Genomic DNA, 25690 nt, shown 5'->3' with positions numbered 1-25690 from the left:
GGGAGATATAGGGGGACCATGCGAGCTAATAAGTCTAGTCGGGGTTGCGATGGTCCCCCATAGGTACACTAGGCCCGTTACACTGAATGGTATAGAGACCACAGCATTAATAGACTCGGGAAGTGCAGTCACACTGGTCTCAGGGAAGCTGGTCAGGCCGGGCCAACTATCCCAGGCCAAGCGCTCGGGAATATCCTGTGTACATGGGGATATCAGCTATTATCTGACCGTTCCCGTACTCATAGAAGTTCTTGGGAACCCCGCTGAGTTGACAGTGGGAGTCGTTCCGAAACTCCCTTACCCTGTCCTTATTGGATGAGACTTCCCGGGGTTTGATGGCCTACTCCCCAGGGATGAGGGAGAAGGACTCTGGGACCCAAAGGGTGGCCCAGATCAGGGACCCTCTCCCCGCCTTCCACGAGTTTAGCCAGGATGTGTTCTTCCCACTGGGGAAGTCCAGGAAGACTCGGAGGGAATGGAGGGCCGATAAAAGGAGGGGGACGAGGATCCTGACTCGGTACCTGACGCTTACACTGGCAGGGGAAAGAGGGGACTCAGCTGACAGCAGGACGGGGTCGGCCAACTACAACCAAATTGTTGGACCGGGTTCCCCAGGCGCTGTCCCTGAGGGGAAGACGGAGGTAGACCCCTCTGAAATAGGGCCAATAGGGATTGCACGTGGGACTTTTGGTCAGGATCAGGCCAACGATCCCACATACCACAACATTTTTAAGGAAGTAGTCAAGGTAAATGGGGTCCCAGTGGAGGGGAGAACTAAGGGCCCAGGGCCGTATTATATGATTAAAAAAGATCTGCTGTATAGAGTAGTCTGCGTCCAAGAGCAAATCATTGAACAACTCTTGGTCCCCCGGAAGCATCAAAAAGCAGTAATGGATCTGGCCCACAGTCATCTATTTGGGGTCCACCTAGGGATGCATAAGACTTTCGATCGGATTCTACAGAGGTTTTTTTGGCCTGGTATTTATGCGGCAGTCTGGCGATATTGTTCCTCCTGTCCAAAGTGCCAAATACATGGGCCCTGACCATACTTAAGGGCCCCTCTGGTACCTCTGCCGATTACTGAGGTTCCATTCGAGCGAATAGCTATGGACATAGTGGGGCCATTGGAGAAGTCAGCCCGGGGCCATCAATACATCCTGGTAGTACTAGATTATGCCACCCACTACCCCGAGACCATCCCCCTACGGAATGCCATGTCCAAGACCATAGCCAAAGAGTTAGTCTAGATATTCTCCAGAGCAGGGATACCTAAGGAGATCCTGATGGACCACGGGACCCCCTTTGTTTCTAAACAGATGACGGACTTGTGTACCATGCTTCACATACGGACCCTCAGAACGTCGGTCTACCATCCCCAGACCGATGGCCTCATTGAACGTTTTAATAGGACGCTGAAGAGCCTGTTACGGAAGGTGATTAGCCGCGACGGAAAAGACTGGGATGCCCTGCTACCTTATGTACTGTTTGCCATACGGGAAGTTCCTCAGGCTTCCACTGGATTCTCCCCCTTCGAGCTGTTATATGGTCGACACCCCAGGGGCATACTGGACCTGACTAAAGAAGACTGGGAAGAACAGCCGAACCCGGGGAGAAACATTGTGGAACATGTGCTGCAAATGAAAGACCGAATAGCCCGAGTCACCCCTCTTGTGTGCGAACACATGGAGAAGGCCCAAGGGACGCAACGGACGTACTACAATCGTCAAGCATGGTCCCGGAAGTCCCAGGTGGGGGACCGGGTGATGGTGCTCATACCCACGGCGGAGAGCAAGCTCCTGGCCAGATGGCAGGGGCCCTATGAGGTAATCGAAGCTGTAGGAGAAGTTGACTATAAGGTCCGGCAGCCGGGTCGCCGGAAGCTGGAGCAGATCTACCATATAAATCTGCTGAAACCTTGGCAGGATAGAGAAGCTCTGGTAGCTGCGCTGGGGGCACCATCCCCTAAAGGCGATCAGCCCAACCTGGTAGGAATATCCCCGGAGCTGACCCCGGAACAACGATCCGAAGTGGTCAGCCTGATCAAACGCAACCAAGATGCGTTCTCGGAAAAGCCAGGCAGGACTACTGAGGTTCACCATCACATCTTCACAGAACCTGGAGTGAAGGTGCACATCAAGCCATACCGGATCCCGGAGGCCAAGAGAGAAGAGATTACGAAAGAGGTCAGGAAGATGCTGGCCTTAGTAGTCATTGAAGAGTCTCAGTCAATGGTCCAGTCCCGTGGTTTTAGTGCCTAAGCCAGACGGCAGTATAAGGTTCTGCAATGACTTCCGCAAGCTAAATGAGGTGTCCCAATTTGACGCCTACCCTTTACCCAGGATAGCTGAGCTGATTGACAGACTGGGAAAGGCCCGTTTCATGTCTACCCTTGATCTTACTAAGGGCTATTGGCAGATCCCCCTGGCTAAAGCCGACAAGGAGAAGACGGCCTTTGCAACCCCAGAAGGACTATATCAGTACACTGTTCTTCCCTTTGGGTTGCATGGGGCTCCCGCTACCTTCCAGCGGCTGATGGACAAACTGTTACAGTCCCATGGGGAGTACGCTGCTGCCTATCTTGATGACGTCATCATATATAGCCCCGACTGGGAGACGCACCTAAGAAAGGTAGAGGCAGTCCTGGATACCCTGAGAAAGGCTGGACTGACTGCAAATCCCTCCAAATGTTCGATCGGGTTAGCTGAGGCCAAATACCTTGGATATATAGTGGGGAGGGGCATGGTGAGGCCCCAACGCAACAAGCTAGACGCCATACAGAAGTGGCACCGGCCACTCTGGAAAAAACAGATCCGAGCATTCCTCGGACTCGTGGGGTACTATAGACGTTTCATTCCCCACTTCGCCACCAGGGCATGCTCATTAACGGACCTGACCAGGGCTCGGGGCGCAGATATAGTAAAATGGTTTGCTGCGGCTGAAGCCGCTTTTGCAGATCTGCGAACGGCCCTCTGCACAGACCCCGTACTGATAGCTCCCAACTGGACGGAGGAGTTTATCCTACAAACAGATGCCTCTGAAGTAGGGCTGGGGGCGGTGCTTTCACAAATGGTCGGAGATGACGAACACCCCGTCCTCTTCCTCAGTAGAAAGCTCCTGCCTAGGGAATGGAAGTAGGCCATAGTGGAAAAGGAATGCTTGGCAGTAAAATGGGCCGTTGAAAGCCACCGCTATTATCTACTGGGACGGAGGTTTACCCTGGTCACGGACCATGCCCCGTTGCAGTGGATGCACCAAAACAAGGACAAAAATGCGAGAGTAACGAGATGGTTCCCATCGCTTCGACCCTTCCACTTCACGGTGTGACACAGGTCGAGAACCCAACATGGCAATGCGGATGGCCTGTCGAGGGTGCACTGCTTTCCGACCCAAGTAGCCCAACCCCGTAGTGCTGAGCGGGGGGGTGGGGGGGAAGGATATGTGGCAAACTCAGGACACTTAGCTACCAGGAGAGGGGTAGTAATTAGTCCCAGAAGGCTTAACCATGGAGGAATATGGTTCAGCTGGAACAGCGGTTACCAGGGAGCTAATTAGTTTCAGGTGGCCCCAATGGCTGGAAACCTTTTTAAACCCTCCCTGGCAGGGAAGCAGGGGGGAGGAGAGAAGTAGAGTAGCTGCCAGCAAGTAGGGGCAGCTGAATTCTGAAACTTTTCTTGCAAGGCAGATTGCACTCTCCCCAGAAGGAGAGGAAAACAGAACAAGGGCCTGACTGAGAAGGGATCAGCCAGACCCTGAGCGACTGTGAAGGGCTTTTGCTTTGCCCAAGCCTGTGTCTCCAAGACTAAGAAGGACTGAGCTAGCAGAGGAGAGGCAGGTACTTTGCCACAATACTATACACTGAAATGTATATTCCAATTGATCTATAATTATATGGTAAAAATGAGAAACTAAGCAATTTTTCAGTAACAGTTTGCAGTGGCACTTTTGTATTTTTATGTTTGATTTTGTAAGCAAGTAGTTTTTAAGTGAGCTGAAACTGGGGTACACAAGACAAATCAGACTCTGAAAGGGGTATAGTAGTATGGAAAGATTGAGAACCACTTGTCTAAGGTAAAGCTGGTAAACTGGGGTACACTGTTCCTTTGGGAACGGAGGATCTGGGATTTCTGTGGGTATTCAGGGATCAGTGGCTGGAAAACACAAGGAGACACTTTGAAGGGACTTGGAGCCATCTATTGTCAGCTTGCAGGGCAAAGACAGAGGAGAGTGCTGGAGTGGCTGATAGACTGGTTTGTGCTGGAGGCATGTGGCAACAAACTTACAGCCCTGGGTGCCCCCAAGATGCATCACATGCAGGTTGGGATGCACTGTCAGAGCTGTGGAGTTGGGGTTCAGGCATGTTGGGGTGCACTCAGAGCTGTGGAATAGAGCCCTGTGCCTGATTAGTGCAGAGATAGCAGGATCCTGCAGGTCCCACAGGACTTGCTGCCATAATAGCGAGAGCGTGTAGGAGTGGGTATTGCAGGATTAAAAATAGTCCAGTGCAGGGCTCTAATGTGGAGTTCATGGGGGTTTGGGTGCATCGGCAAAGCTCAGGCTGCAGGGTGGTTGCGATGAGGGGATTGAAGTGCACAGGTAGAACTCAGGGTGCAAGAGAGTTAGGGTGCACTGGCAGAGCTGAGGAGGTGCCATGCCTCCCGTGTCTGAGTCCCCAAACTCTCTTGCCTCCCATACCATCCATCTCCATTTCTGCCCTGGCGTAACATCACTGGTTCCCTAAACTCCTCTCCCCCAGTTCCCACACTCCTCTGGCCTCTGATACACTTTCCCTCCCAGGAAGCATTCGCATGTCTAATTCCCCCCTCCCCCACTAATACTTTGATTACATTGACCCCAGAAGAAAATTGCTAGCCATGACTCACAAATGGTAGCAACCCTCCCTGTCCAGAACTTCTTTTGTCTTAGGTGGGGACTTTCAATGAAATTATCCTTAGTTATGTTAATTGAGGGATGAGTTCACAGCAATCAAGAGGTCTATGATTCATTCCTTTGTTAATACTTCTCACTTTAACAAACCTTTTGGTCAAATTTGAATTACCTGTGCTACCTCCACACCCCCATGGGGCACACCAAATTTCGAAGCATCAGATTAACCATCTGGATTTTAAAGCACTTAAAAGAGTCTAGCTTTAAAGCATATAAAATATTGGAAGAGACCCTCTAGTCATTCTTCTGTACTGGTGCATGTGCAGTGTAAAAATGTACATTTTCATAATTACTGTTCTCAGTTTGAGTCCCCCAAAGATTTAATGGGTGCCATGCACTCCCTTGGGCAAACCTTGACAGACTGAGACCATTTTGACCTGCATCAGATCAATAGTTTGGTCTTTAGTTCTAGGCAAAAAACAAACAAACAGAAACCTAGAAACTTTAAAACAAATATCGATTTTGGGGAACATCTGTCTTAAATGACTTCAGATTTGGGTCATTAACCCTACCTGGTACTCTCCTAAGGCACAACAGGTTTCAAAACATCTGACTAAGCATGTTGATTTTATAGGACTTAGAAAGATCAACTTTTACACAGATGTCATGACGCAACCTTAAGAATAGTGGCACTCCTGCACCACTATAACAACAATTTTACTCTTTGGAAGCACACAACAAGCTTTTTGCTTCCCTTAACAAGCTCACGAAAAAGGAGCACAGTGTCACAGCCTCAGATGAAAGATTATACTTGTGCTAATGTCTTGTCTTTAAACTTTGTAACAATGGTATAAAACAGAAGATGAAATCTTAAAAGAAAAAAATTCTTACTGCCTGACACAATTCATTCAGACAACAAGCGGAAGCTGTGCTTCTGTTTGGTTTGGAGTTTTATTTTACTTCTGAATCCACTATAAATGGAGTTTCGCTATGTACAAATGCACATAGGTTCCACTGTATTTGTCCCCACTCTTGTTTTGATGATTGAATATAAATAGCAATGACTTTGGTGATTGAATATAAATATGCTTCCCCAACTGGGCTTTAAATATGAGAGTTACACTAAGTAAAGCTATTTCGGGGGAAAGAATTGTCTGAGATTAATCAGGACTTCAGGGGGGCTAGATCCTAACTGCATAATTTGCTTTATTTGCAAGCAGTACAAACACCATTTGCACACACATCTGGGCAAATCACATGTAGATGTTCTACTGGCAGTTCTGCTTGTCCTCTGCTCTTTACAGTGCTTTCAAAAGAATATTGAAAGTTTAAGGTCTTTGTCCTTGTCTTCAAGGCAATCTATGGCCTGGGCCCAGTATGTCTATAAGTTTGCCTAAAACTTCGGGATGAAGACCATGATCAATAACTCCATTTGTGAGGCAAAATTGAACTTTCTATCACAAAGGCAAAACTCCTCTATATAGGAGACAGAGCTTTCTCAGCAGCCAATCTGATAATATCGAGTATCAGAGGGGTAGCCGTGTTAGTCTGGATCTGTAAAAGCAGCAAAGTGTCCTGTGGCATCTTATAAACTAACAAACGTTTTGGAGCATGAGCTTTCGTGGGTGAATACCCACTTCATCAGATGCATGTAGTGGAAATTTCCAGGGGCAGGTATATATATGCAGGCCTGGAAATTTCCACTACATGCATCTGACAAAGTGGGTATTCACCCACGAAAGCTCATGCTCCAAAACGTCTGTTAGTCTAATCTGAGAATGTGGAACAAACTCTCCCAGGAACTAATGGTTGTCACAAACCTCACCATCTTCCCTGACAAGTGAAAGGTGCATTTCTCTGATCCTGCCTTCTCTAATATAAACACAGTGCAGTGTCCATAAAGAAAACAAAAAACCAAACCCCAGCAGCAACAAAATCCCTACCAAAATAAAACCCTACGCTGCACACTCAGTTCTCACCCTGATGAGTGGATGAGAGAAGAAAAACTTATACATAACATAGTTTAATCACATAACTGAATGCATTATGGAAGAAGTTCAGAAACTATGTGAGGTGGGTGGTATAAGAAACTATACAGAATAGAAATAAAAATTGAATAAAATTCTTTCTTTAAATGAAGTTGGTCAACCAGTAAAGTCAAACAACAGTAATGGCTAAGAATAATAACTATGATATTGGCTTTTTGCTGCTAACAAGTTTGGAACGAGTGCAGTGAGAAACAATATTCCCAAGTACAAGCCGTTACAGAATCATAGAATTGTAGGGTTAGAAGGGACTGCAAGGGTCATCTAGTCTAACCCCCTGCAAAGATGCAGGATTTGTTGGGTCTAAATCATCCAAGACGGGTGGCTCTTTAGCCTCCTTTTGAAAACCTCCAGTGAAGGAGCTTCCATTACCTCTTGAGGTGTCTGTTCCATTGTCCCACTGTTCTTACAGTTAAGAAGTTTTTCCTGAGATTTAGTCTAAGTCAGCTATGCTGTAGTTTGAACCCATTGCCTCTTGTCCCGCCCTCTGTGGCAAGAGAGAACAACTTTTCTCCATCTTTTTTTATGGCAGCCTTTCAAGTATTTGAAGACTGCTATCATATCCCCTGCCTTAATCTCTCCTTTTCCAAGCTAAACATACCCAGTTCCTTCAGTCTTTGCTCATATGGTTTGTATTCCATCCCTTTGATCAGCTTTGTCACCTGTCTCTCGATCCTTTCCAGTTTCCCTACATCAGTGTTTTTCAAACTTTTTTCTGGGGACCCAGTTGAAGAAAATTGTTGATGCCTATGACCCAATGGAGCTGGGGATGTGGTAGGGGCTCAGGGCTGGGGCAGAGGGTTAGGGTGCGGGGGTGAGGGCAGCAGGGTGGGGCTGGGAATGAGGGGTTCAGGGTGCGGGACGGGGCTCTGGGCTGGGGCACAGGGTTGGGTTGCAGAAGAGGGTCAGGGCTCTGGGCTGGGGGTGCAGGCTTGGGGTAGGCTAGGGATGAGGGGTTTGGGGTGCAGGAAGGGGTTTCAGGTTTGGGGGAGCTCAGGGCTGGGGCAGGGGATTGGGGCATGGGCTTACCTCCAGTGGCTGCCAGTCAGTGGCACAGCCAGTGTGCAGAAGCAGGCTTCCTGCCTGTCCTGGCACCGCGGACTGCTCTGCTCCCTAGAAGTGGCCAGCGGCAGGTCTGGCTGCTAGGCAGAGGCCTGCAAGAGGCTTCACACGACTCTTGCCTGCAGGCACTGCCTCCCCCAGTTCCCATTGGCCCATTCCTGGCCAATGGGAGTGCAGAGCTGGTGCTCGGGGTTGGAGCAGCGTATGGAGGCCTGTGGCCCCCTGCCACAACTCAAAATTGTATTTGCTTTTTTTGCAATAGCATCACATTGCTGATTCATGTTGAAGGCATAAGCCACCACAACTCCCAGATCCTTTGCAGCAGTGCTGCTGCCAAGCCAGTTCTCCCCCATTCTGTATTTGTGCATTTGGTTTTTCTTCCTTAACTGTAGGACCTTACATTTGTCTTTGTTGAATTTCATTTTGTTGTCTATAGCCCAGCCTCCAATTTATCAAGATCCCTTTGAATTTTAGCAGAATTCTCCAAAGTATTGGCAACTGTCCCCTAGCTTTGTGTCATCTGCAAACTTGATCATTATGCTCTCTATACTTACATCTAGAAAATTAATAAAGATGTTAAACAACACCAGATCCTGAACAGATCCCTGTGAAACCCCACTTGAGACCTCCTCCAGTCTGACATCATTCCATCATTATAAAGGAATGTTCAGCATATCAGAATGTAGGGTATGTCTACATAGCAGTTAGACACCTGTGGGTGGCCTGTGCCAGCTGACTCAGGCTCGCAGGGCTCAGGCTAATGGGGCTCAGACTAGCGGGGCTGTTTAATTGCACTGCAGCCCGAGCTCTGGGATATTCCCACCTCATAGGGTCCTAGAGCTTGAGCTCCAGCCTTAGCCCGAACTCCTATACTGCAATTATACAGTCCTGCAGCCTGAGCACCTGAGCCCAGGGCAGCTGGCATGGGCCAGCTGCAGGATTTTAACTGCAGTGTAGACATACCCTTGGAATACTAGTGGGGAGGGATAGCTCAGTGGTTTGAGCATTTCCCTGCTAAACCCAGGGTTGTGAGTTCAATCCTTGAGGGGGCCATTTAGGGAACTGGGGTAAAAATCTGCCTGGGGATTGGTCCTGCTTTGAGCAGGGGGTTGGATTAGATGACCTTCTGAGGTCCCTTCCGACCCTGATATTCTATGATTCTATCTAGCATCCATGATTCACTTGGTTACTGGAATGCATTAATAATACTCACATGTGCTGTGGTATTTAGTCCCAGCAGGCCTCAGTCAGTGTAAATACAAGTTCAAAATTATTACATTAAATTCAGTTTAAAAAAGCAATTCCAAAGAAATCAAATCTCTTAGCAGACAACATTAAAAGTCAATGCAGTCATGCTGGAAATCTGAGCACATCCATCTCACTGCCAGCAATACAGCCAGCATAGAAAGGGAGTTAGTAAAGTCTCAAAACCTGCTTTTGGGGCCAGGCAAGGGGAAAAACCATACCTGGTGTTACGGAGCGTACAACAACTGGTTTTTCACTGCCAGCCACAAAACCGAATCCCAGCACAGGATCCCTCCTCATTTCCACTTTACGAGGGGCTGGAGGGGTGATTTGGCAGCTCTCTATTCGAGGATCTTCAAATGTGGCCGACTGTGTCATGTGACTGTGGGGAAAAAATGAATGAAAAAAAGGAAAGGATCATTAAAATGTGTTTTTGTGGTACCTATGCAAGCCAAACACCTTACACTTACAGGATAGAAGGAATATTTGAGATAGTCTCTCTGAAAGAACCAAAGTCTCAGCTTAATTAATGTTTTACAATCTTATGCATTAGTTTTCTTACACAGAGGTTAATAATATATCTCAGACTAAAGAGCTAATTCACTAACCAATACTTATACCTGCACACAACTCCCACATCTGACAGTATACATTTGACCAGCTCTAAATATATGAGAAAAATCAAGGTTTCCGCTTTTGTATTTTGAATTTTTCATCCTCCATTTGCCAGGGAGAGGAGGAAAATAAAGCAACCTTGTATTTATTTAAAATGTTACAATTACATTCCAGAAAATGAAGTGCCCAATTATCTGCTGTAACATGTGTGAGAGGAGAGGGCATTCCCAGTCAACGTGTAGCCTTAAGTATAAAACATTCAGCACAGTTTGCATATACTTGAGCAGCCTCAAGCCCCTGGAAACAAATGTAACACTCAATTGTATATTTAGAACACTGGATCATTTGTTTTTGGATCAAAAGAAGATTAATACAGAGGAGAAAGAAAAATGAAAAAGAAGAGAAGGAAAACAACAACAATTGGTGATGACTTTGTCTTCTTATTACAGTACTAGGTAGAATCAACCCTCAAAAAGATAAGTCTCGGTTTATTCTGGTAGAATGTCACACTCAAACTCTGTGCATAAGAAATGGTTAAAATCAATTAATTTAAGTTATCAAAGTCATATCGTAGAAAACAGAAGTCTTTATCTGGCAGGAGAAGATCGTGCTGTTAAGCACCCTTTTTGAGCAGAAAAGGTTAAGGAACAGGAAAGTCATCCAGTGTGACATATTGTCAGTTTGAAAGTCGGTCTCCTTAGGAATATATGGACTGTAATACTAGCAGACTCAAACACCATCTCCCTCTATATCATAAAAAACATTCATAATAAATGAGAATTGGGTGGGATTTCATTCAGGTTCAGAGGTCTACCTCATCTTCCCTCTCCTTCCATCTTCAAGAATTGAGGTTTTCACATTCCTGCAAGAACACCCCAGGAAATGTATGTGTAACTTGTAATATGTAGAAAAGCTGTGTGCACCAATCATCCTTCCATGTTTAAAGCCTCTTCAAGTTGGTGGTTTCTCCTCCCTACACCTAACACACTTATACAGTCCCACTGGTACCGGTACAAATGTTCTCTGTTCCTGTAGTTAGTTTTTATTGTTAACTTAAAAAGAACCAACAAAACAAGCCTCAGTATTTTTCCAAAGTTTCTCCCTGCAGGACCTCTCCATCTATGCTCATGGGTTCCCTTGATCAAACCCTTTTATAGTCATGGCTGGTGCTAATAGGACTTAGTCTGAGTCAGAGCAAGTCAGCTGAAACAGCTTTGTACCTCTGTGCAGGGTCCTAATATTTGCATTAGGGTGAGTCAGCAAAAAAAGAACCTGCTGTCCTGTCCCAGCTTATTCTATGACTAGAAATGTATTTTCTCCTAGTTTGTATAGTACAGCTCACATATGACAAAAATGAACACCTTAGACATTTGAATCTTATCTCTTTATTTCTAAATTGGCCTGCATTATGTAATATTTTTCAGTGACCTAGACGAACATATAAAATCACCACTGCTAAAGTTGGCAGATGACAAAAAAACTTGGGGGGAGGGAAATGAAAAAGACAGGTCACTGATTTAGAGCTACCAGGATCACTTGGTATGCAGGGTGCAAGCAAACAATGTGTGTTTTAATATGGCTAAATCTAGGGACAAAGACTGTAGACTGTACATACTGCATGGGGGGACTCTATCCTGGGAAGCAGTGACTCTGAAAAAGATTTGGGGGTGATGGTTGATAAACAGTTGAACATGGGCTTCTAGTGCAATGCTGTGGCAAAAAGGGCTAATGCAAATCTTGGATGCATAAACAGAGGAATCTTGAGTAGGAACAGAGTGGTTATTTTACTTCCAAAGCTGACACTAGTACAACCAGTTCTAGAATAGCGTGTCCAGTTCTGGTGCCCGCTATTCAAGAAGGATGTTGATAAACTGGAGAGGGTTCGGAGAAGAGCCATGAGAATGATTAAAAGATTAGAAAACATGCCTTAGAGTGATAGACTAAAGGAGCTCAATATATTTAGCTTCACAAAGAGAAGGTTAAGGGCTGACTTAATTACAGTCTATAAGTACAGACATGCTAAGTTCCCTCTAAGCTGCACGGCCGCACAGATGCCTATTAAGCCTTTCACAGACACTCAGAACTGCGGCGAGGAGAGATGTCTCTCCCTAAGCTCTGGACCTGCCACAGTGCCCCTGCCCTGGCCCTGACTGAGCCCAGCGCCGAATCTGCTGCGGCCAGGGGACAGGCGCCCCTCCCCTGGCCCCAATCCAGCCTGGCCTGGACCTGCCACAGCAGGGAGAGGTGTCTCTCTCTCCTCCCAGCCCAGGTGCTGCTGCTGTTGCAGGGAGATAGAGCTCGGGTGAGGTGGGGTGGGGTAGGGGGAAAGTCCTTTCTCCCCACAGTAGCCCCAGGGAGTCCCACTGCACCCAACCCCCCTCATCTCCCCAACCCAGAGCCCACACCCCCGACAGAGCTCTCACTCCCTGCACCCCAACCTTCTGCCCCAGCCCTGAGACCCTCATCTCCAGCTCCACCCCAGAACCCGCACCCCCAGACAGAGCCCCTACCCCTGCACCCCAACCCTCTGCCCCAGCCTTGAGCCCCTCATCTCCAGGCCCACCCCAGAGCCCACACCCCCAGACAGAGCTCTCACGCCCTCCACCCCAACCCTCTGCCCCAGCCCTGAGCCCCCTCTCACACTCCAAACCCCTTGGCCCCACACCACCACATAAATTTTGTTATGTACACCAATATGGAGGTGATGAGTCACACATCACCTCCATATTGGTGCACATAACAAAATTCATTCTGCACATGGGTGGGAAAAATTAGAGGGAACACTGCTGCCATTAGGAACAAATATTTGATAATGTGTTCTTCAATTTAGCAGAGAAAGGTATAATATGATCCAGTGTCTGGAAGCTGAAGCTAGACTAATTCAAACGGGAAATAAGGGATATATTTTTAACAGTGGGGATAATTAACGTTAGAAACAATTTAGCAAGGGTCAGGTGGATTCTCCATCACTGGCAATTTTAAAATCACAATTAGATGTTTTAATAAAAGATATGTCTAGGAATTATTTTGGAGAAGTTCTATGGCTTATGTTATACAGAAAGTCAGACTAGATGAACACAATGGCCCCTTGTGGCCTGGGAACTATGACAAGGAATAAATTCAGCCTGTAATTTCCCTCTTTTCCTATACATCAAGCAATGTTAGTAACAACCGGCCCACACTGTCTCCTACTTCCACCCTTGAGAATCTTGTAACATTTTTCTATTGATATTGGGTCAATTTTTATGAGATGTTTAGAAAAGCTGCCATCTATTTTGATTATAGTGGTTGAAATATAGTACTTATGTCAGTATCTTCAGGATCCCCAGAATCAATTCCAGCTATTGATTTGGGTTTCCAAAGCTCTTGTCTTTAATCAAGACCCTGTTTTAGAGGACACTGACATTTCAGAAACTTGCCTATTTAACATTTTAAACTGCACTTGGGTAGTGATCATGAGGTTTCAAACATCTTCCCTTTGTTTTTCTGTATCTCTCACTTGAAAACCTTCTCCTCTAAATTATGTTAAAATCCTATGTCTAATCATTTTCTCCTGGTGATTGTAGCCTTCATTTCTGTAACAGGTTCTTCATCATTTGAGGCTGCCATCAATACATTGAAGTATTTACAAAATGGTGAATAAGTGAATGATTTGGATGCCAGTGCCTGAGCCTTGGAAAAATACTAGCCTTTCAGGATTGCTGTCCTTTTCTGCCTTTGTATATTTAGGTCCCCAGGTACTCTAGCATTTAGTCTGGATTGAATAAGGAGAAAATGGTGTCAACTGTAGCATCCCAGATAACAAATTCCAACAACAGGAACAGGGGCTGTTCAAAGGAGCAGCTGTGCTCTTTGATGCATGGTTCCACCCTTTGCATCATCTTATCTTAAGAATCCCCAGTGGCAGCACAGTATCTATTATCCAAAGCCTAAAACAGAATATCAGCAGGGAGCAGTCAATCATGATTTTGAGTAGCGCAGCCTGTTTTAGTGATTTTTTTTAAGGCTATCCACCTACAAAATATCATCTAATAAGTCACCACAATTTACACTTCCACAAATGGCTGTACAGAACACTCCTGTATATAGGAACCTTATCCAGAAGGATTACAGGTGAACAGCAAGATGAATGTATATGACTCTTTCACAGGGTGGCACTGGCCCTTTAAGGAGGAAAAGGTCAGTGCACCTGTGATTCCTCAGCTATTTCCTAACTGGGTTTTAAGAGAGGGCATCTGGAATGCAGAGGGGGGATGTCCTTGAAGGAACTAAGGAAAGGGCACTTTAGTGCTGCCAGAGATCAGGAGACTGTGGGAGGTCCCTGTAGGAGGTTCCTGGGAAAAGCTGAAGGCAGGGGAACAGCAGCAGGACTTATACACTGACATCTCCACGCTGTAAAGCTGGAGCCAGAGGAATGAAGAGGGCTGAGGGACAGGGGGAGTAAGGAGGCTTTACTGGTGAGAATGAATTCCCTCCAGAGAAGCTGTGGGGATTCCCACTAGGAAGAGTGGATTGCAATGCATTGAGCAGAAAGCCTGAGGTGACTGGATAAAGAATGCTTCCAGCAGAGTTACTCGGGACTCCGAAGAAGGGAAACTGAGGCAAGTATGCCTGTTATGCCATGGCCTACTGAGGAAGGGTGCTCCAGGTGGGGTTTCCCTAGGACAGACCCCTATTAGAGATAAGATGACTACTCAAAGCTTTGCGACAGCTGGCAGGTGTTGACACAGATACTTTTTCTCTTCCAATCTGCTCAATATTGAGGAGCCAGTTGTAGCACCACAGTTAGAGCCCTGCCAAATTCACAGCCATGAACATACCTGAATAAAGACAAGGAATGGTTGGGTAATTACAAAACCTAAACCTAATTTCCGCCATGCTAATTTCCCCCTACTGTTACTTCAAAAGTTATTTTTCCTCCCTTGGTATCCTGCTGTTAATTGAATTGTCTTGTTTAGACTGACCTTCACTCCGTAAGGCAATTCCCATCTTTTCATGTATTTATACCTGCTCCTGCATTTTCCACTCCATGCATCTGATGAAGTGGGTTCTAGCCCACGAAAGCTTATGCCCAAATAAATTTGTTAGTCTCTAAGGTGCCACAAGGACTCCTCGTTGTTTTTGCTGATACAGACTAACACGGCTACCTCTCTGATCCCTGAGAAGACGGAGAGTGGGCTGGCAAACCCAAAGAGAGAGGGGAGCCAGGTACATAGGAAGAGGCCCAGGGAAACAGCTGCAAGGATAGTACATGTCTTGGCTACAAGTTATAGGTTCCCTGGGCTGGAACCCAGTGCAGAGGGCAGGCTTGGGTTCTACCAGCCACTGGGTAGTGGCACCAGGTGTTGGCAACGTCTGCTGAGCAGCTGGTCCAGAGAGACTGTGATTTCCCTGGAAGGGGAGGGCCTTAAAGACCTGCTGGAGGGCCAAGCCATGGGCCCTCTGCTCTGTGAGCACAAGAGGCTGCCACTCCAAGAGCATGAGAGGCTATAGACTGAGAAGATAGATAGAGAGTCTGCTGAGGAGGGTGCAGTATCTGGCAGAGATAATCCCCAGTATGGCCAGGAGGAGGTGCCACGAATGGTGAGGGAACCTCATCACAGGGAGGAACAAGGGAAGGAGTGTGTGTGTGTGCGCGCGCGCGTGTGAGGGTTTAAAAGGAAGGTAAAAACTGGTGTGTGTGCATGTGCACAGGGGAATGTAGTGAGGTGTGACAGGAAGGGGGAAATTAGAAGAGGGAGGGGAAACTTGGGGTGGGAGTACTCCAGGAGCTTTGCAAAGAAACTGCAAAACCAGTTTAACTGGCCAGTATGCTCCACTTGGTTTGCACTGCTTCAAAGTGGCATAAAACAGCCAGAGCATACTCGAGTGCCTGGCCAAAAATGTTTACATTTTTTTAAGCAATATCTGCCACTCATTAGACATCTTACATAGGAACACTCTCTTTGAGGTCCATGAGTGAAATTTTTAATTTTAAACCACAAAAATACCCAAAGAAATTCCCAGACAAAAACTAGTTTAAAATGGAGTTCAGATTGAGAATATGTATCAGTAATTTTAAGGTAAAATACATTACAGGGAAATTGTAATTATCATGCATGCTATTATGGAATGCATAGTTAAGATGCCCCAACAACTTTATCTATATCCTGCAATGATACCCAGAGAGAAAACAATTCTAATGTGTCTTGACAAATTTAATATAATCTGTGACTACAGTTACTAACATTCATTAATCATAATCATATGGTTATTGCACAGTGTCACGTGATTGGGCTCTCACTGGCAGAAAAGGAGTTAAAAGCAGCCCTAGGGAGGCTGTGCCAGAGGTAGACAATTAGAAAGGGGCTGAGAGGAGTAGCCAGTCATGATCTGGTAGGCCCATATAAGAAGGGCTGCAGGCAGAGCAGAGTTCAGTAGCTGACTAGAACCTGAGGGGAGAAGACCAGGCTCCTAGCAGGGGGGAAGAAGCCCCAGCACCTGAGACAATTCAGTGCTGCAAGCAGGGACTGGGGAGCCAGAGAGAGCTCCAGGCTGGCTGCTAGGGCCTGCAGGCTGAGGCCTTAAGGTAAGGGCAGAAGAGGGTGCTGGAGCTGCTTGGAAAGTGGCCCCAGGACAATGGATGGCAGTTGCCACTGGGGGAAGTGGTTGGGCAGAGATTGTAGGTCTCCTGGAAGGGGAGAACATGGAGCATGGCACAGCCGGAGGGCAGTGTCATGAAGGGGATGCCACGGTCCTGGGAGTGATGTGAGTCCAGGAGCAGAGGTGCTGGTGGGTGAGACACCACCAGAAGAGGGTGCAGAGCTAATTCCCAGTAGGAGGTGCTGCCGTGGTGAGTCACATCCCATCGCATGTCACTACAGCCCAGAGCTTAAGTTGTTTGTAGACCTCATTTGTGCCTTTTCATACTTCAGCATGTTTTGAATTCTTTTTAATTTAATCTGAACACTGAATTTCATGCATTTATAATGCTTGGTTTGGGATAATTACAACATCACTTAATGTAGGTTTTGTTAAATTACTGATCTGTACTCTCAATTTCAACTCCTTATTAATATAGTTTTTGCCTTGAAATTTGGCAGATGCAGTCAGTTTCAATAACTGAAAGGAGAGAGAGAGAGAGTCTACAGAAATGTCAGATCTCTTGGATTACTGAGTGACTGGCAATTGGATTGGAATGGAGGTAGGATTTTCCAGCAGAAAGACTTCCTGTCCTGGTTACAACGGTATCCATATTGTTCAACGGTGACTGTAGAAACCTCATTTTTATGAATTAAAAGATCAGGGCTGTATATTATTGATTAAGGCTGTAATTTTCTCATTGACATTCATAAGAAGTTGGTACCTTAAACCCTTTGGAAAATCTTAGCCTGAATGAATAATATCTAAGTCAGAGGTTGAGTCAAAGTCAGTATTTTGTGGGCGTCTGACTAATGAAAAAAATGGAATGGTCTGTAAGAAAAAGAGGTGGATTGATCAAATCCTTATATATTTCCAAACAAACTTTAATTTACTGAGGCTCAACTAAATTATATTTTCTTTTATTTTAAATTTTTTAAAAACTTGTTGTGAATTTACCACATACGAAAGCAGCCAGATTGACAGGCATAAAGAGCCAAATTTATTCACATTTAAGGTATGTCTATGCTGAATTCAGAGGTGTGACTGCAGCAGGTGTGGACATAACTGAGCTAGATTGATCTACATAGGTTGCAATCACACCTCTGGATTGCAATGTAGATACAGTCCTAGATACACTGAACAATGCCCTTGCAATGTACTTCGGTACAGGCCAAAGGACAGAAGAAAGACTGCCAACCTCAAACATTCAAAAATAATGAGTCATGCCTTCCAAAATCCAGAGATTGGTTTAATTCTGAGATTTTTTTCGAAATAATAAGTTTACGGTTCATTTTATTTTCTTCCTGTATTTTGACCCATGAGGGTGTTCTCAGATCACATTTTTGAGCTTTCCTTTGCTGAGTGCCAAAAAATTTTTTAGCTGAAAGCTGTGATTTGTACATAATCCCTCATCTCCAGAAGCTGCGGTGTCAAGTAAAACCTCCAAATACTTGATATCCTGAGACTTGGGATAAAACTGTGAGACATGGCAACACGGCTTGACATTGCCTATATACTCATTCAGTCTTTGCCTTCTCTGCTGAGACTGCCACAGCAATGATGACAATTAAAGCCAATTATGGTGTCTGAGAGCCGGAATAAGACCATCAAACTCATTTCACAAAGACTACCTAAAAAACTGGATGGTTGCAACTTGTGGTCACTATCAACCTGGTCTATTTTAAACTAATAACCTTGAGATGAGACACTCTATATCCCTTTTCCCAGTCCCTTGTACCCTCACATGTGCTTTTTCTCTAAGTTAATTTACACTCTGAGATTCCATGCATGTTGTTTAGAATTAGGGCAGTTAAATGCGCTCAACAAATATGCATCAAGCTTGCTTATTTTTCTCCTGGCAACAGAAACACTGGAAAAGATATTAAAATATTTAGATAGGCTGTTAAGTAAAGTGACCACTACTGAAAGAGAATCTGGTGGCTGCATACACTCTTCTACTGTCCAGTAAAGATTAAGGTAATTCACAATTGGAATTGCAGAATTTCTTTTTAGAAACTAACGCATTTTAATCAGTTCATGAAGGAGTTAATGTCTAGACATCAATAAAACCCTGATCCTGTATTTCCACTGTTGCAATGAATGGTGATGCCTGACAAAAGTTGACTAATTGTGTGAGAGTCTGGGTCAATATCACAGATACAAGAAATAATTTGAAGAATTGTCCTAGAAAGAAAAGATTCTGATCATTTTTCTGTCAGTGTCAATTCTATTTTTTCATAAGCTTCTTCAGTGGTTAAATTCTCTAAAGCAAGGTCATTTATAACACCCTAGAACATGTCAATATAAGCCATCTGGATGAGCATATGGTGAAAATGTAATTAGAAAGAAAAAAGGTTTTGCTGGTTTCAGAAGTCGTCGGCAGCTTTTTCATGAAATTGGATACAGTGAAATCTGACATGCACAAACATTTTCCAGACTCCTTCTCCTCCTCCTCCTCCACTTCCCATGTGATGTACCCCAGAGCAAGATAAAGTGAAACAAAATCCTAACAAACAGAACCTGCATGATTACCGACCTGAAAGGGAAAAATGCAGTGTTTTACCCTCATTTTCAGGCAGGTATTGGGAGAGATTTTCTGCTATTGCAGATATTTTTATAATGACAGGTACTGCTCTGATGTTGATGATAGGATATTAAATATATTTCAGCTTCATTCTAATGCTGCCTTAGGAAGGTAAGCAGTTGTGCAATCTGTTAGACTCAAATCATGAAAGGATTTGGAAATAAGCCCTACTTCACATTCAAACTACATCCATAAATTAGCAGCCGTTTGCTTGAATTTTGTTTTGTTGTCTAAGAACTTGGCCTTCGGAAGTGTTTGTTTTTTTCTCAAGTCACACTCCAACATTTTCAGGCCTCTGTGTATTTAAAGTTTGAGCCTGGCTCACTGCCTTAAGACACCTGGGGCACAAGCCGCATAATGGAAGTGACATAGTACTTTTCAGTGGCACTGAGGGATAAAGGAGAAAAGGGACAAACAGGGATGGGTAGGTGGGAAGAGACTTTCCTGCCAAGAGACTCTCCAGGGAGGGAAGGAGCTATGCATAACAGGAGAGGTGGTAACAGAGAATAGGAAGTCATGCTGCCTCAGCTTGCTTAAGGAGGGGAAATGATATGGCATTTTTGAACTATCCCTTTGAATTTCATAGAGAACCACCTCAATTAAATTGACTCATCCACAAGGGATGAATACAAAACATCTAATTTTTCAAAATCTAAAACATTAGTATCAGAAAAATGCTGTTCACTTGCACCCTTGATTCTGCCAGCTACATGGGACTGCCGGAAAACACCAATCCACTCATCTCTCCTTCAGTAACAGTGTTCACCTCTTGACATATATAGCCAGAATGGAGAGCCAAGCATGGTGTAGTAAACAGCTGGCAATGCTGATTTTCATAGTGACCACTGTATTGGTGTCACTCCTTCTCTGACACATCCAAGCAGCTCTGTCCATTGAAGGCTCTAATTGGACCTGGAGACAAATGGAGTGTAGTGTTGCCCCTTTTTGACCCAAGCAGATATCCAAAATTCAGAGCCTGAGGGATGTTCCAGCTGGAAATAGAGATGGATGGAGTCTGGTATTTTCTTTGATTCAATCTTGTTTACTTACAAAGAACGTACAAAAAGTCCTCCTCCTCCAAATGCAGGAGGAACCAAGAACAAAAGAAGCAGTTTCCTAGTGTACAGTCCCAAGCCTTTTTAGCCAAGAGAGACTCGGAAATGCTTTCTCTAGCTTTTCCCAGGGTCACACTGTGCTCACTGGGTACTGGCTTGGCTTTCTTGCTTTTTGCTTCTGCTGGGTCTATTCTGAGTTTGTGTATGTTCTCTCACACAGACAGGCCCCCCCCCGCCCCCGCAGCACACCTGGTCACAAAACCACCCCTACCACATGGTGCTCATTTCTGGGCAGACTCTAAGGGCAGGTCTACCCTGCAGAATTACTTCGGTATAACTATGTCAAAGCTACATATGGAAAAATCCACACCCCTGCGCAAAGCAGCTATACTGAACTAAGTGTTGGTGTAGACAGCACTATGTTGGCGAGAAGGCTTCTCCCACTGACCTTGATACTGCAAGGTGGATTAACTATGCCAACAAGAGATTTTTGTCCCATTGGCTTAGAGTTTCTTCATTAAAATGTTACAGCGGCACAGCTGCATTCGTGCAGCATTTTAAGTGTAGACTTGGCCCCTTAAGAATTATCTAAAATGAAGAGCACATTCACACAGCAGTTTGAACGAGGTTTTAACTTAACCCCTAAGGCCATGGCTACACTGGAGAGTTGCAGCGCTGCTGATGGGGTTACAGCACTGCAACTCACTCTGTGTCCACACTTGCAAAGCACAGCCAGTGCTGCAACTCCCTGGTTGCAGCACTGGCTGTACACCTGGTCTGCCTGGGGTGTAGCGATTCCAGCGCTGGTGATGCAGCTCTGGTCATCAAGTGTGGACACCAAAAGCACTTTTATTGGCCTCCGGGGTATTAGGAGGTATCCCAGCATAGCTTTTCAGCCACTCTGCTCATCGTTTCACACTCCACTGCCCTGGGCTCAGGTGACCCGCCCTTTAAATGTCCCGGGAATTTAAAAAATCCCCTTCCTGTTTGCTCAGCCAGGTGTGGAGTGCAATCAATCAATCAGTGACCATGCCTCCACGCCCCAAACGAGCCTCAGCGTGGAACACTTCCGAGCTGCAGGACCTCATCAGTGTTTGGGGTGAGGAAGCTGTGCAATCACAGCTGTGCTCCAGCTGTAGAAATTATGATACCTATGGGCAGATATCAAAGTCCTTGCTGCTAAGGGGCCATTAACGGGATGCGTTGCAGTGCAGGGTAAAAGTAAAGGAGCTGCGCAGTGCCTATTGCAAAGCCCGTGAGGGAAATCGCCGCCCAGGAGCTGCCCCCACGACCTGCCGTTTTTACAAGGAGCTGGATGCCATACTTGGGTGTGACCCCACTGCCAATCCGAGGAGCACGATGGAGAGTTCAGAGCAGGGAGAAATGGGGGAGGGTGTAGAGGAAGCCAAGAGTGAGGCTACTGGGGTGGAGGGAGACACCCCAGAGTCCCAGGAGGCATGCAGCCAGGAGCTCTTCTCAAGCCAGGAGGAGGCTAGCCAGTCACAGCAGCTGGAACTTGTTGGTGAAGAAGAAGCAGAGGAGCATGTTCCCGGTAAGCAGATTTTATTTTTAGGATGGAAATGTTTTGTGAGAGGAGGGTGGGGGTTATGGCTGCCTGCATGCATGCCTAAATGTGGAATAGCCCATTGATTTGGTCTATCACGTCTCTGTAATCGGCCTCGGTAATCTCTTCAAAAGTTGCAGCCAGAGCGTGGGCAATGTGCTTGCGCAAGTTTATAGGGAGAGCCACCGTGGTCCTTGTCCCAGTCAGGCTAACTCGTCCGCACCACCATGCCGCAAGGGGTGGGGGGACCATTGCTGCACACAGGCAAGCTGCATAGGGACCAGGGCGGAATCCACATTGCTGTAGAAGACCCTCCCTCTCTTCCCAGGTAACACGCAGAAGTGATATATCTGGCAGTAGAAAATCCTGTTGAAAATGTAGTGATGAGTGTTCAGTGCAGGTCCCCAAGTAGCTGCCCTCTGCTTTCCCCAATGCACAGAAACCCCAGCCCTCAGGCAGTTCCCCTTCCCAGGTGAAGTCGCGACAGAAACACTCACCCCATTGCTCGCCATGCCTTCGCTGCCGTGGCCTCTCTGTGCTATGTTTGGTATGTGGAAATGATGCTACAAAAAGTCTACAAACTCCTTCACTGTGATAATAAACAATGTAGCCTCTGTATTAAATGTTTCTATTTCTGTTATTTTAAGTGTCCTTGAATCCTCCAGCCCTATCACCGCCTGCGCGAAGACTACAGAACTTGAGGAAAAATCCTAGAAAATCAAAAGAAGATTTGATCAAAGCAGTTATGAATCAGTACGCCAGAGACAGTAAGAGGCTGCAGGACTGGAGAGAGAAAATGCATGAGTGGAGGCAAACACAGAGCAGGAGAAAGGAATTGGCTACCAAGAAAAGCACAAAGCAGCTGATAAGCCTCCTGGCTCGCCAAACGGACTGTATGCAGTCTCTCGTAGCCATGCAGGCAGATCAGTACTGTGGTAACTCCCACCTCTCCCAAAGCTCTCTCCCTTGTTCCCCAGTATTTGCACAAAACACCTTTCTCCAGCAGCCTGGTTCTTACCACCACTAGCTGCCCCCAACACCTGTATGTTCACCTACCAGCCCTGAGAACTACAACCCTTACCCTATGCACTCAACCCCCATCACGATGCAGCATATTAATCCTGAAGTGCAGCAGGCATTGAACAGCAATCCAAGCAGGACATATTCAAACCTCTGAATGGACAGTCCACCACGCTACCCCCCTGCCCTTTTATGTACTGTATTTTGAATAAATGATTTCTTGGCTTTTAAAACATTTTTTATTATTGCAGAAAGTGAGAAATACTGTACCCCAAGGGAAAACGGGCACAGCAAAGGCACCAAACATTACTGTTGGCTTTCAGCCTCAAATTGCTCCCTTAAGGCATCCTTAATCCTTGAAGCCCTTTGCTGGGCCTCTCTAGTAGCCCTGCTCTCTGGCTGTGCAAATTCAGCCTCTAGGCGTCGAACCTCGGAGGTCCATTCCTCACTGAATCTTTCACCTTTCCCTTCACAAATATTATGGAGGGTACAGCATGCAGATATAACAGCGGAGATGCTGCTTTCCCCCAAATCTAGCTTCCAGTAGAGACACCTCCAGAGCGCTTTTAAATGGCCAAAAGCACACTCCACAGTCATTCTGCACCGGCTCAGCCTGTAGTTGAACCGATCCTTGCTCCTGTCAAGCTTCCCTGTATACGGTTTCATGAGCCATGGCATTAAGGGGTAAGCGGGGTCTCCAAGGATCACAATGGGCATTTTGACGTCCCCTACTGTGATCTTGTGGTCTGGGAAAAAAGTCCCAGCCAGCAGCTTCCTGAACAGGGCACTGTTCCGAAAGATGCGTGCATCATGCACCTTTCCAGGCCATCCTGAGTAAATGTCAGTGAAACACCCATGGTGATCCACAAGCGCTTGGAGAACCACAGAGAAATACCCCTTGCGATTAATATACTCGGCTGCCAGGTGGGGTGGTGCCAGAATAGGAATATGCTTCCCATTGATTGCAGTTAGGGAAACCCGTTTGTGCAAAGCCATCCACAATGTCCTGCACGTTCCCCAGAGTCACGATTCTTCTTAGCAGGGTGCGATTAATGGCCGTGCAAACTTGCATCAACACTATTCCAACGGTCGACTTTCCCACTCCAAACTGATTCGCCACCGATCGGTAGCTGTCTGGAGTTGCCAGCTTCCAGATTGCAATAGCCACCCGCTTCTCCACTGGCAGGGCAGCTCTCAATCTCGTGTCCCTGCGCCGCAAGATAGGGGTGAGCTCAGCACACAGTCCATGAAAGTGGCTTTTCTCATCCGAAAGTTCTGCAACCACTGCTCGTCATCCCAGGCTTGCAGGATGATGTGATCCCACCACTCAGTGCTCATTTCCCGAGCCCAAAGGCGGCGTTCCACAGTGCTGAGCACGTCCGTTACTGCAACAAGCAATTTAGTGTCTTGCGCATCAGGCGTTTCAATATCATTGTCTGACTCCTCACTGTCACTTTGGAGCTGAAGGAATAGCTCAACTGCCAAACGTGATGTGCTGGCAACATTCATCAGCAAGGTCCTCAGCAGCTCGGGCTCCATTTGTAACAGAAATCGTGCTGCAGACTCACAATGGCGCCAAACTGCTTGGAATGTGTAGCAAAGCACCACGGGGCATTGGAACAGGAAGCGGAAAGACCCGCACCCTTCCGTCCCCTTCCCACAACCCACAGCGCCAAAATGGGACGAGGTGCTCTGTGGGATAGCTGCCCACAATGCATCACTCCCAACAGCGCTGCAAATGCTGCAAATGTGGCCACACTGCAGCGCTGGTAGCTGTCAGTGTGGCCACACTGCAGCGCTGGCCCTACACAGCTGTACGAACACAGCTGTAACTCCCAGCGCTGCACAAATGTAAGTGTAGCCATACCCTAACAGTGGTACGTTCTTGGTAGTCCCTCCTGCCCAGGTGTTGGGCTGCTGCCTATTGTTTCTTGGCTTTTTTCTTCTCTCACATACATCAGACTAACTTCACTGACATTAGGAGTTACTCTTCATTTGACATGCTATAAGTGAGAGAAGAATCCGATGCTTTCTATGCCCTCGTCCAGACTAACCCGCGGCATCGGCGGGTTAAAATCGATTGCTCGGGGATCGATATATCGCGTCTAGTCTGGACGCGATGTATCGATCCCCGAGCACGCTTACATCGATTCCGGAACTCCATCAACCCGAACGGAGTTCCGGAATCGACACGGAGAGCCGCGGACATCGATGCAGCGCCGTCCAGACTGGTGAGTACCTCGATTTTAGAAATTCGACTTCAGCTACGTTATTCCCGTAGCTGAAGTTGCGTATCTAAAATCGATTTTAATATCTAGTCTGGACGTGGCCTATGTGGCCTTGACAATTAGTCTTATGGATAAAGAGAGCTGACAAATCATTCTCCTGGTCTAGATAGGCCCACAGAATAACCATTTAATGAAGGCTTGTACAGTAGTTTCTATTTAGAAGCAGAATTATTACAAGTTCTAAAAATAGGAGCTGTTGGCACTTACTGGATTATGATTTAAACTACACTGGAGCTTTTCCATGAAAGGTGTTTGTTTACCTTTTGATTAAAAAACTAATTGAGGCCCTTTTAAAAATGAGCTGAAACTTAGTTTCCTGCCACCTTCTTTACATGCATCAGTGAATCCCTGTTGCTGAGCGTAGTGGAATGCAACTCCTAAGACAAAGAGGAGAAAAAGGCTAGAGGATTTCTGAACTGAAAATATACAGTAAATTAATTGGGGTTGAAAGAGTCCACACCAAAATGGAATGAGCAATTCGTATTTGTCCTGCTTCTGACAGGTTTCATTCTAAGTGGAAAGACAGTAATCCATCTACTTGTGCCTACCCAAGCTCTGCATATCAAGTGGAAATGGGGCGTCAATGGAGCCCCTGAGCATTACTCTCTCAGCAAGAATAAGGAATTAGTATATCCAATCCAAGGTGAAGAATTCACTTAACCAGCAGAGCAAGACAAAAGAGAAAAACCTCAAATGAGGTCCTGGCT

The 25690-nt window shown here is 46.2% G+C and overlaps 1 protein-coding gene across 7 annotated transcripts in view; it reads right to left on the bottom strand.

Annotated features, from left to right (window-relative positions):
- FRMPD4 (FERM and PDZ domain containing 4) overlaps positions 1–25690 on the bottom strand; it is a 466579-nt gene that overhangs the window by 86978 nt on the left and 353911 nt on the right. For all 7 annotated transcript variants that reach the window (XM_030572864.1, XM_030572808.1, XM_030572828.1 and 4 more), the window contains one exon: positions 9458–9618. In XM_030572864.1, the coding sequence (XP_030428724.1) occupies positions 9458–9618 (161 nt within the window). The remainder of the gene's footprint in view (positions 1–9457; positions 9619–25690) is intronic.

The sequence above is a fragment of the Gopherus evgoodei genome, chromosome 1, assembly GCF_007399415.2.
Source record: "Gopherus evgoodei ecotype Sinaloan lineage chromosome 1, rGopEvg1_v1.p, whole genome shotgun sequence".
NCBI classification, from domain to species: domain Eukaryota; kingdom Metazoa; phylum Chordata; order Testudines; family Testudinidae; genus Gopherus; species Gopherus evgoodei.
Note: the sequence above shows the minus strand (reverse complement) of the source record. Positions and strands in the feature narration are given on the sequence as shown.